Raw genomic sequence first — 13,438 nt, forward strand, 5'->3', positions numbered from 1 at the left:
GAGGAGAAGGACATTATTTATTCAGACATTCATGTGAGAGATGTAGGTACAGTATCGTTCAAAAGTTTGGAGATGCTTTAAAAAAGTGTAAACTGATGAGTTGTACTGTGCAGTATGTCAGTGGTCCCGGTCCGTGAAGCATTTTCTACCAGGACGGAGAGAAACATTAAATAATTTAAAAAGAACTGCATTTTCTCTGAAAGCCACTACTAGCGACCACGCAGTCTGATAGTTTATATATCAATGATGAAATATTAACATTGCAACACATGCCAATACGGCCGCTTTAGTTTACTAAATTGCAGTTTTAAATTTCCCGCAAAGTGTCCTGTTATGATGACGCGTGCCTTTGACGTCTCGGGTTGTAGCGGACATTATTTTCCAGCCCGATCCAAGCTATAAGTATCCATCCATCCATCCATCCATCATCTTCCGCTTATCCGAGGTCGGGTCGCGGGGGCAGCAGCCTAAGCAGGGAAGCCCAGATTTCCCTCTCTCCAGCCACTTCGTCTAGCTCTTCCCGGGGGATCCCGAAGCGTTCCCTGGCCAGCCGGGAGACATAGTCTTCCCAACGTGTCCTGGGTCTTCCCCGTGGCCTCCTACCAGCTGGACGTGCCCTAAACACCTCCCTAGGGAGGCATTCGGGTGGCATCCTGACCAGATGCCCGAACCACCTCATCTGGCTCCTCTCCATGTGGAGGAGCAGCGGCTTTACTTTGAGTTCCTCCCGGATGGCAGAGCTTCTCACCCTATCTCTAAGGGAGAGCCCCACCACCCAAGGGAGGAAACTCATTTGGGCCGCTTGTACCCGTGATCTTATCCTTTCGGTCATGACCCAAAGATCATGACCATAGGTGAGGATGGGAACGTAGATCGACCGGTAAATTGAGAGCTTTGCCTTCCGGCTCAGCTCCTTCTTCACCACAACGGATCGATACAACGTCCGCATTACTGAAGACGCCGCACCGATCCGCCTGTCGATCTCACGATCCACTCTTCCCCCACTCGTGAACAAGACTCCTAGGTACTTGAACTCCTCCACTTGGGGCAGGGTCTCCTCCCCAACCTGGAGATGGCACTCCACCCTTTTCCGGGCGAGAACCATGGACTCGGACTTGGAGGTGCTGATTCTCATTCCGGTCGCTTCACACTCGGCTGCGAACCGATCCAGCGAGAGCTGAAGATTCCGGCCAGATGAAGCCATCAGGACCACATCATCTGCAAAAAGCAGAGACCTAATCCCGCGGTCACCAAACCGGAACCCCTCAACGCCTTGACTGCGCCTAGAAATTCTGTCCATAAAAGTTATGAACAGAATGGGTGACAAAGGACAGCCTTGGCGGAGTCCAACCCTCACTGGGAAAGTGTCCGACTTACTGCCGGCGATGCGGACCAAGCTATAAGTAGTTTGCTTTAATCGCATAATTACACAGTATTCTGGACATCTGTGTTGCTGAATCTTTTGCAATTTGTTTAATTAATAATGGAGACGTCCAAGTAGAAAGATGGAGGTGTGTAGCTTTAGCCTTTAGCCACACAAACACAGCCGGTGTTTCCTTGTTTAAAATTCCCGAAGCTGAAGCTTTACTATGGATCAGAGCGGTCAAGCGAACATGGATCCCGACCACATGTCAACCGGCTGATTTTCGGTGAGAAAATATTGGTAATAAGTCGGCTCTTACCAGAGACATTAGCGGTGCTTACGTCTTGCTGCAGCTGCGTGACTTCTCTCAGAGACACTTGCGGTCAACACACCCGTGGCCTAGGGGTGTAACGGTACACAAAAATGTCGGTTCGGTACGTACCTCGGTTTAGAGGTCACGGTTCGGTTCATTGACGATACAGTAAGAAAACAACAAAATATAAATGTTTTGGTTATTTATTCACCAAATTTGTAAACAATGGCTTTATCCTTTTAACATTGGAAACACTATAATAATTCTACCCACGTTAATCCACATTAAACTGCCTTAAGTTGTTGCTTTGATTAAATAAAATGACCAAACTTTTCTTCTACTTATAAAAAGTGCAACATTAAACAGTTTCAAGTCAACTCATCATGCTTAATTTATCACAGCATTTGGGAAGCCTGTAGTTGACTTTTATTATACACACACACACACACGCACGCACGCACACACACAGCAAAATGAGCTAACGTAACGCTAAAAGCTAATTAGCCTTCACCTCAACCCAAATCTATGAGCGAGCTGAGCTGCAGTTTAAGTTTCTAGAAGGTCAACGGGCTCATAGTGATGTTTGTAATAGTTGTGACTGGGAAGTGCTTCTTATGATTTAGGGAGTGTAAGATATCCGCTGCTCACCTGCTAAACACATATCTGCTCATCTCGAGGCCGGAGCACTGACTCCATGCTTTCTGAATACGCACTGCTGATTGGCTGTTACATCGCTCTGAATACACACTGCTGATTGGCTTTGTATGTAACCAATCAGATGGTTGTGTGGGCGGGACAATGCTGGGTGCTCACTGCTCAGACAGAGGCAGAAAGCAGAGCAGCTTGTTAAGACTTTAGGTTACAAACTCGTTCGATACACCCTCGTACCGAACCGAAACCCCCGTACCGAAACGGTTAAATACAAATACACGTACCGTTACACCCCTACCGTGGCCACACCCCGCCGACTTTCAGGTACTATTTAATCTCACTAAAACACTTGTAACACAATAGGCAGATAAAGGATTTTCTAGAATTATCCTAGTAAATGTGTCTAATCACATCTGAGTCTCTCCCACTGCAATCGCCTTTTTTTTTTCTAGTCCTTCACTCTAAATTTCCTTATCCACGAATCTTTCATCCTTGCTCAAATTAATTGGGAAATTGTCGCTTTCTCGGTCCGAATAGCTCTTGCTGCTGCTGGCTATGATTGTAAACAATGTTCAGATGTGAGGAGCTCCACAACCCGTGACGTCACGCACACATCGTCTGCTACTTCCGGTACAGGCAAAGCTTTTTTATTAGCGACCAAAAGTTGCAAACTTTATCGTGGATGTTCTCTACTAAATCCTTTCAGCTAAAATATGGCAATATGGCGAAATGATCAAGTATGACACATAGAATGGACCTGCTATCCCCGTTTAAATAAGAACATCTCATTTCAGTAGGCCTTTAAATTTGGCCTATCCCACTAGACCAGGGGTGTCAAAATTGTTTTGTTATGTATTTATTTTATTTACATAGACTTAGGCTTCTAATTAGGGGGAGATGTCAACTGTAACCATAATTTGCAGGTACAAAACTATGAATAATAATAATTATTATTACAGTATATATATATATATATATATATATATATATATATATATATATATATATATATATATATATATATATATATATATATATATATATATATATATATATATATATAAGACAAATGCACACATATATACATACATATATAAATACAAACAAACATACATATATACACATACATGCATATATATACATACATACATATTTACATATGTACTGTATATACATTTAAAAACATATATACATACATACATATATATATATATACACATATACATATATACATATATATACAAAAATACATATATACGCATATATACATACATATATACGCATATATACATACATATATAAGTATATATACATATACACACACACACATTATATATATATGTATATATATATAATTATTATCAATATATATATAATTATTATTAATATAATTAATTATTATTATAAAAAACTAAAGAAAGTTACATTAAATAACATAATAATAATAATATGAATAATAATAATATTTATTATTATTATTATATTCATTGTAACTTTCTTTAGTTTTTTTATTAACGATAATTTGTATTTATTTATTCCTTATTTTTTTAATTTCCATAGACTTATATGGGCCATTGCCAGTTAACGCAAAAACATATATAATATAATGTAGTTGCATAATGACTTAATTTGTATTTTTATGTTTTGCATCCAAGATAGGCTACAGCAACCTCCGCGAAAAGGACAAGCGGTAGAAAATGGAAGGATGGATGATTTGCTTACTAATTTGTGACTCAAGTCAATCGTTAACAAAACATTAAAAACTATAAACAAATGACTCTAACCTATTTTTCTAACCAGATTTGCCCTCACCATAAGGCAAACATTGCAACAATCTTTAATTAAAAAAATAATTTCCACACTTGAGTCAACATGCAGTCTCCTTTCCGATTTAATAGTCTTTGATAGTAGCTTACTAAAAATGTTCACTGGTAATTAGCAACACACCTGTTCCAAGGTGGTAAGAGAGAGGGGGGCTTACCACAATATGTCCCACTTGGGCAGATGTTGCCTGTTTCTCCATCTGTTGGCTTCCCCTCAGTGGCTCCTCCTACACAATAAAAACCTGGAGAACAGGGGCCCATCGGCAAGGCCAAACCTGTTGAGCAACAGGAGCAAACTGTTCAGTGCACTTCACACACACCTGCACTTCCAAAAAGATAATAATGTACAGGAATGTATTGGTTTTACTCGATATTAATGCAACAATGGAAATATGCATTCCAACCACAGGTGCTAGTTTATGGAACAAACTTGACAGTGGAACAAAACATTGTAAATATTTTTGTGTATATAAATATGAATACAAAATCATGATAAAAAAAATATAATTTTGAGTAAGCTGATGTTGTTGCAAGTTTTAAAACACAAAACCAGTAAAGTTGGCACGTTGTGTAAATGCTAAATAAAAACAGAATACAATGATTTGAAAATCCTTTTCAACCTAGATTTTCAATTGAATAGACTGCAAAGACAAGATACTTAACATTCCAACTGGAAAACATTGTTATTTTTTGCAAATAATAACTCATTTGGAATTTGAAGCCTGCAACCTGTTTCAAAAAAACTTGGCACAAGTGGCAAAAAAGACTGAGAAAGTTGAGGAACACGCATTAACCACTTATTTGGAATATCCTACAGGTAAACAGGCTAATTGGGACAGGTGGGTGCCATGATTGGGTATAAAAGCAGCTTCCGTGAAATGCTCAGTCATTCACAAACAAGGATGGGCCGACAGTCACCACTTTGTCAACAAATGCGTGAGCAAATTGTTGAACAGTTTAATAACATTTCTCAACAAGATATTAATTTCACCTTCTACAGGCCTGTAATATCAACAAAAGGTTCAGAGAATCTGGATAAATCACTACACGTAAGTGGTAAGGTCGAAGAATACGAGAAATAGGGACGGCGTGGCGCAGTGGCGGAGTGGCCGTGCGCAACCCGAGCGTCCCTGGTTCAATCCCCACCTATTATCCACCTCGTCACGTCCCTTGTGTCCTGATGGGTGCTGGCTAGCGCCTTGCATGGCAGCTCCCTCCATCAGTGTGTGTGAACGGGTAAATGTGGAAGTAGTGTCAAAGCACTTTGAGTACCTTGAAGGTAGAAAAGAGCAATACAAGAACAACCCATTTATCATTTATTTATTTAAGAATTCGATCCCTCAGGCAGTACCGCATCAAAAAGCGACATCAGTGTGTAAAGGATATAACCACAGGAACACTTCGGAAAACCACTGTCAGTAACTACAGTGGATCGCTACATCTGTAAGTGCAAGTTAAAACTCTACTATGCAACGCAAAAGCCATTTATCAACAACACCAAGAAACGCTTCGGCTTTGCTGGGCCCGAGCTCATCTAAGATGGACTGATGCAAAGTGGAAAAGTGTTCTGTGGTCGGACGAGTCTACATTTCAGATTGTTTTTGGAAACTGTGGAAATTGTGTCCTCCGGACCAAAGAGGAATAGAACCATCCAGACTGTTATCAATGTAAATTTCAAAAGCCAGTATCTGTGATGGTATGGGGGTGCATTAGTGCCCAGGGCATGGGTAACTTACACATCTGTGAAGGCACCATTAATGCTGAAAGGTACATACAGGTTTTGGAGTAACATATGTTGCCATCCAAGCAGCGTTATCATGGACGCCCCTGCTTATTTCATCAAGACAATGCCAAGTCACATTCTGCACGTGTTACAACAGCGTGGCTTCGTAGTAAAAGAGTGCGGGTACTAGACTGGTCTGCCTATAGTCCATTGAAAATGTGTGGCACATTATGAAGCCTAAAATACGACAACAGAGACCCCGGACTGTTGAACAACTTAAGCTGTACATCAAGCATGAATGGGAAAGAATTCCACCTGAAAAGCTTCAAAAATTGGTCTCAGTTCCCAAACGTTTACTGAGTGTTTTTAAAAGGAAAGGCCATGTAACACAGTGGTATAAAATGCCTGTGCCAACTTTTTTGCAATGTATTGCTGCCATTCAATTCTAAGTTATTATTTGCAAAAAAAAAAATGTTTCTTAGTTTGAACATTAACTATATTGTCTTTGCAGTCTATTCAATTGAATATTATTTTAAAAGGATTTGCTAATCATTGTATTGAGTTTTTATTTATTATTTACACAACGTACCAACTTCACTGGTTTTGAGTTTTGTAGAAATGTGTTGTTGTTGTTATTTATAGAGTGTCGTCCCTCGTTTATCCATGTTGATTGGCCGGACATGACCGTGATAAATTAATTTCCAGCAAAGTAAGAATCAATAATTATACATCAAATATTTTCATGGCTAAAGCATAACTTACTCTTTCAATCCAATATATTAATGCAGTCTGAGGCTGAGACCAATCACTGCCCACAATACTGAACCGCGGACTCTGATTGGCTTGGTCTCCTCTAGTGCAGTGCTTCTCAACCTTTTTTCAGTGATGTACATCCCGTGAACATTTTTTTTAATTTAAGTACCCCCTAATCAGAGCAAAGCTTTTTGGTTGAAAAAAAGAGATAATGAAGTAAAATACAGCACTATGTCAGCGCAAAATATTGCTCATTTGTAGTGGTCTTTCTTGAACTATTTGAACATTTTAAACCCTTTTTTTAATTGTTTATTGAGACAAAGATTATTTACCATATTTTTCGGACTATAAGTCACTCCGGAGTATAAGTCGCACCTGCCAAAAATGCATAATAAAGAAGGAAAAAACATATATACGTCGCACTGGAGTATAAGTCGCAATTTTGGGGGAAAATTTAATTGATAAAAACCCAACACCAAGAATAGACATTTGAAAGGCAATTTAAAATAAATAAAGAATAGAAAACAACAGGCTGAATAAGTGTACGTTATATGAGGCATAAATAACCAACGGAGAAGGTGCCTGCTATGTTAACCTAACATATTATGGTAAGAGTCATTCAAATAACTATAACATATAGAACATGCTATACCTTTACCAAACTATCTCTCACTCCTAACCCATAAATCCTATGAAATCTTATACGTCTAGTCTCTTACGTGAATGAGATAAATAATATTATTTGATATTTTAAGGTATTGTGTTAATCATTTCACACATAAGTCGCTCCTGAGTATAAGTCGCACCCCCGGCTAAACTATGAAAAAAAAACTGCGACTTATAGTCCGAAAAATACGGTATGTATTTAATATTAGTATGCTTACTATGGTGTATTATATTTATTATTCATTTGTTCACTTTTCTGTCACAGATAACAAGGAAATTGAATAAAATTGCTATGGTATGAAAAGGGGTAGGATTAAATAAGCTCTGCTTCTTCCGACTCCTTTTCACAAGTGCTGTAATGAAACAACTGGAATTGTGTGATGCATTACATGCTATCATATGCATGTTCGTAATAAACTGAAACTGAACCGAATTGTTATTGACTGAATGAAATTAGAATAACAAATTGAAATATAATTCCACTTTGTACAAGTGTTTTTTAACATTTTGCACCCCTCAATTAGGGACAAGCTAAATATTCAAAAATGTTTTCAGTCATTTTTTGGCTTTGTAGAAAATGATGTGCCCTACTTTATCGTCGTCTAATCACCTGAGACGTTACAGAAGGCTCCAGGCAGACAAGGCAGCGGCTCCGAGCTCCCTGAAGGGCAATAAAAGCCCACCTGGCAGCGCCCCCCGGTGGCAGTGGCTGGACACAGACAGTTAGTGTTGGTGTAATTATCCAGGTCGAAAGGTTGCGAGTTCCAGGCTGCTGACACACAGAACCAACCTAGAAAGAAACAAATAATGCAATCAGGATCTGGAGCAGGACCGCAAATATATACACTGCAAAAACTGAAAGCTAAGTACGGTAAGATGAAATCTCTCAAATAAGGGTGATATTTGCTTATTTTCTGTCTGATGAGATAATTATTCTCACTAAGCAGATTTTATGTTAGAGTTTTACTTGTTTTAAGGGTTTTGGTCCTAAATTATCTCAGTAAGATATTATAGCTTGTAGCTGAGATTTGATGACCTATGTTGAGTAAACATGCTTGAAACTAGAATATCAACTGTTGCAAAGCTGTGTCAACAACACTCACAAGTATAAAACTACTTTTTTAAAGTAGTAATTTCTTACTTTCAGCATGAAAAAAAAATCATGACTTTGACACAATTGTGTCTCATATTAAAACAGATGACAGCCAACTGGACTTTGCTGTTGGGGCGGCATAGCTCGGTTGGAAGAGTGGCCGTGCCAGCAACTTGAGGGTTGCAGGTTCGATTCCTGCTTCCGTCATCCTAGTTACTGCCGTTGTGTCCTTGGGCAAGACACTTTACCCACCTGCTCCCAGTGCCACCCACACTGGTTTAAATGTAACTTAGATATTGGGTTTCACTATGTAAAGCGCTTTGAGTCACTAGAGAAAAGCACTATATAAATATAATTCACATGTTTATTTTCATCCATCCATCCATTTTCTACCGCTTATTCCCTTTTGGGGTCGAGGGGAATGAAACAGAAAATACGTACTCATAATAGTGCAGTTGTTATTAGTGAGAATATACATATTTTAAGGTATTTTTGGGTTCATTGAGGTTAGCTAATTTTACTTGTTTTGGAAAGTCTTGATGAGCCAAATTTTCTTCTTCTATTGGCAGATTAACAGTAGGAAAAGCATGATGCAATTTTTAACAGATATAGGGTATAACTAAATCCATACAGTGACAATGGACCTCATTTTTGTAAATCAATTAATCAAGAATAAGAAGCAATTTAACCAACGGGAAGCAATATGTGGAGATGGGTGAAAATATTTTAACATGGCTAGATATATCTTGTGGTGTAACCCAGGAATCAATACTGGGACCAAGATTGTTTAATCTTTAAATAAACGACATTTGTAAAGTTACAAAGGACTTAAAGGGGAACATTATCACCAAACCTATGTAAGCGTCAATATATACCTTGATGTTGCAGAAAAAAGACCATGTATTTTTTTAACCGATTTCCGAACTCTAAATGGGTGAATTTTGGCGAACTAAACGCCTTTCTGTTTATCTATCTTTTAGCGATGACGTCAGAACGTGACGTCGCCGAGGTAACACACCCGCCATATTCATTTTCACATTACAAACACCGGGTCTCAGCCATTATTTTCCGTTTTTTCGACTATTTTTTGGAACCTTGGAGACATCATGCCTCGTCGGTGTGTTGTCGGAGGGTGTAACAACACTAACAGGGAGGGATTCAAGTTGCACCACTGGCAAAAAATCTGCCGCCAGACCCCCATTGAATGTACCAGAGTGTTTTCACATTTGACCGGCGATGCTAAGACAGACATGGCACAGAGATGTATGGATAACCTGCAGATGCATTTGCAACCATTAAGTCAACGAAATCACAAAGGTGAGTTTTGTTGATGTTGTTGACTTATGTGCTAATCAGACATATTTGGTCACGGCATGACTGCCAGCTAATCGATGCTAAAATGCTACGCTAATCGATGCTAACATGCTATTTACGCTAGCTGTATGTACATTTGAAACTAGATACCCACATTTAATGCGAAACAAACACTTACCAATCGACGGATTTAAGTTGCTCCAGTGTCACAAGATGCGAAAGTCCTGATCGTTTGGTCCGCACATTTTACCGGCGATGCTAATAAGGCAGCCATGCTATGGGCCACTTCTTTAGGTACACACATGCTAAGGCCGAATAGCGTCAATAGCTATTCGCTCAATAGCTTCAACTTCTTCTTCAATTTCGTTTTCGCTATCTGCCTCCATACTCCGACCATCTGTTTCAATACATGCGTAATCTGTTGAATCGCTTAAACCGCTGAAATCCGAGTCTGAATCCGAGTCTAATGTCGCTATATCTTGCTGTGGTAACCACCATGTTGTTTGTATTGGCAGCCCTGTATGACGTCACAGGGAAATGGACAGTCACATCGCAAATAGCGAAAATCAAGAACTTTAAAGCTTTTTTTAGGGATATTCCGGGAGGTGTAAAATTTTGAAAAAAACTTCGAAAAATAAAACAAGCCACTGGGAACTGATTTTTATTGTTTTCAACCCTTTTGAAATTGTGATAATGTTCCCCTTTAAAGTTAGTTTTATTTGCAAACGACACAACTGCTTTCTGTTCAGGAGAGAACAAACAGAAGATAATACAAGTTATATTTCTCCTCTTCTCAACTAAAGAGGAGAAATATAACCTTAGAGGAAAATCTAATTCAAAACACAATCTTCTCAACTAAAGAGGAGAAATATAACCTTGGAGGGAAAATCTAATTTAAAACTTTTGTATGCATGTACAACACTTAAAACCTTTAACATATCAGTATGTGGAATTAAATGATGGAATGGATTAAGTAAAGTTAAACATTGTACTGATATGATCCAGTTTAAGAGGTTGTTCAAATTAATAGTAGAATTACGAGAATTACTTTCAACCTTACTGAAAATAAGATATTTCTGCATCTCAGTATGTTATTAATGACTGAATTAATTGATTACATATTACAAAACTGTTGTTATACTAATTCACAGATGTTATTTTATTAAAAAATGTCAGTAAATGATTCTATATATTTGTAAACGCTCTGAAGTGTGAAAGAGGTAGGATTAAATAAGCTTTGCTTCCTTCTACTCCTTTTCGGACATGATGTAAAGTGAAATGATATGAAACTGTGTGAAATAGTGTAAGTGTGTTCATATTCGAAATGAACTAAAGAAAGAAAGAAAAATAATTTTGCTTACTCCAAATAAAATACCACTCTTTTTTTTTTTCTTTATTTTGAACACTGACTTTTTGCAGTGTATAAAACAAAACCGGCATATGTTGAAATAAAACTGCTTGAATGATGCTATTTATGCAGTACAATCTGCCAGAGAACAGAAGACAGCAACCTGACAGTGATGAATTAGTCTTTGCTTGAGCAACAAAACACAAAAAAAGAAGCCCTTTACTGACCAGCTTTGCATTTTCCAGACGCGTTTGTCAGCCTCTCTTTTTCACAGTAGTGTCCAGGGGGGCACGGAAGGCAGCTGTCCAGGCTTTGAGTCATGGGTTCTGGGTTGTAGTAGCCTCGAGGACACGGGTACTGCGTGGCATGTTTGGTACCTACAGTATGAATGCATTTAGATGGTTTATTTGCGGTAGTCGACGCTTACACTTGACTGCCATGACATCAGGGATGCCTGCATGATTTCACGACAGCTCAAGCAAGATCACCTTTATAGAAACCCATCTGTTGCATTTGCATGATTTGTTTAATGACTGTACATGCATTACTGACTGAAAATTAAAGGCCATTAGTGCTATTTTGCAACTTTGACAAACTCTCTCAATGCAACTTTTCTGCATTAGTTCCTTTGTTAAGAATCATAATCCAAATTCATCGTCATTGTTGAATACAACAATAAACTAAAAGCACCATACAAATCGATTCAATCTTTTATAATGGCATACATTAAGTGACCATTAAATGGCAATAACGGGGCGGCATAGCTCGGTTGGTAGAGCGGCCGTGCCAGCAACTTGAGGGTTGCAGGTTCAATTCCCGCTTCCGCCATCCTAGTTACTGCCGTTGTGTCCTTGGGCAAGACACTTTACTTACCTGCTCCCAGTGCCACCCACACTGGTTTAAATGTAACTTAGATATTGGGTTTCACTATGTAAAGCGCTTTGAGTCACTAGAGAAAAGCGCTATATAATAAATAGGCTACAAATACTTTGTTCAATTGAAATTATTGGTATATTGGCATGGATACATGTCTGTCAAAGTCTGCTAACTATCAATTGAATGACTTTTCCTTTAGCCAATCAGAGATTTTCTTCCTGTCACTTACACCAGTGGTCCCCAGCCTTTTTGAACACTTGATCATTTGTCCTGCGGCCCGGCGGGGGGGCCGCAGGACTTTTTTTTTCTTTTTTCTTTCTCATGAAAAAGGGAGGTTTTTTGGGTTGGTGCACTAATTGGAAGTGTATCTTGTGTTTTTTATGTTGATTTAATAAAAATTAAAAAAATGTAAATAAAAAATTAAAAATATATATATTTTGCAGCCCGGTACCAATCGAGCCGCGGCACGGTACCGGTTATTTTTATGTTTTTTTATGTTGATTTAATACAAAAATAAAATAAATAAAAAATAATAATAATTAAATTGTTTTTTTTTTATTTTAAAAAAATATCTTCTGCGGCCCGGTGGTTGGGGACCACTGACTTACACAACCCAAGCACCTAATAATGAAGTGAAGTGAATTATATTTATATAGCGCTTTTCTCGAGTGATTCAAAGCGCTTTTCCTAGTGAAACCCAATATCTAAGTTAGTGTGGGTGGCACTGGGAGCAGGTGGGTAAAGTGTCTTGCTCAAGGACACAACGGCAGTGACTAGGATGGCGGAAGCGGGAATCGAACCTGCAACCCTCAAGTGGCTGGCACAGCCACTCTATCAACCGAGCTATGCCGCCCCTGTATTGGCTTTTATTTTGTGTATAACGTTTTTTTTAAGGGTCATCATGTTTTATATTAGAGCAATGGAATATTTTACTATGTTTTTATTATTGTTTTTTTGTTTTGTTTTTTAAACATCATCCTTCGGTGTTCTTTTTTTTTTAAATATTCTGACCCGCACATGTTACTCAAAAAGGTAATGAAAAATACACCATATTGCCAAAAGTATTGGGCCACCCATCCAAATGATCAGAATCAGGTGTCATGATCACTTGGCCTGGCCACAGGTGTGTGAAATCAAGAACGGTAATGAAATTTGGTGGAGGAGGAATTATGATGCGGGGTTGTTTTTCAGGAGTTGAGCTGGGCCCATTAGTTACAGTGAATGCTCCAGGATACCAAAACATTTTGGACAATACCATGCTCCCAATTTTGTGGGAACAGTTTGGAGCAGGTCTCTTCCTCTTCCAACATGACCGTGCCCCGGTGCACAAAGCAAGATCCATAAAGAGATGGATGATAGAGTCTGGTGTGGATGAACTTGACTGGCCTGCACAGAGTCCTGACATGAACCCGATAAAACACCTTCTCGAGCCAGGCCTTCTCAACCAACATAAGTGTGTGACCTCACCAATGGACTTTTGGAAGAATGGTTGAAAATTCCTATAAACACACTCCA

At 38.7% G+C, this 13,438-nt stretch overlaps 1 protein-coding gene across 1 annotated transcript in view; it reads right to left on the minus strand.

Annotated features, from left to right (window-relative positions):
• The window catches only part of LOC133537328 (neurogenic locus notch homolog protein 3-like), a 90,249-nt gene that overhangs the window by 1,735 nt on the left and 75,076 nt on the right, over positions 1–13,438 (minus strand). Inside the window, exons 31-33 of the mRNA XM_061878360.1 lie at positions 11,275–11,424; positions 7,903–8,082; positions 4,309–4,425 (exon numbers count right to left, since the gene is read on the minus strand). Coding sequence (XP_061734344.1) covers positions 4,309–4,425; positions 7,903–8,082; positions 11,275–11,424 — 447 coding nt within the window. The remainder of the gene's footprint in view (positions 1–4,308; positions 4,426–7,902; positions 8,083–11,274; positions 11,425–13,438) is intronic.

This window comes from Nerophis ophidion, linkage group LG18 (assembly GCF_033978795.1).
Source record: "Nerophis ophidion isolate RoL-2023_Sa linkage group LG18, RoL_Noph_v1.0, whole genome shotgun sequence".
Classification (NCBI taxonomy): domain Eukaryota; kingdom Metazoa; phylum Chordata; class Actinopteri; order Syngnathiformes; family Syngnathidae; genus Nerophis; species Nerophis ophidion.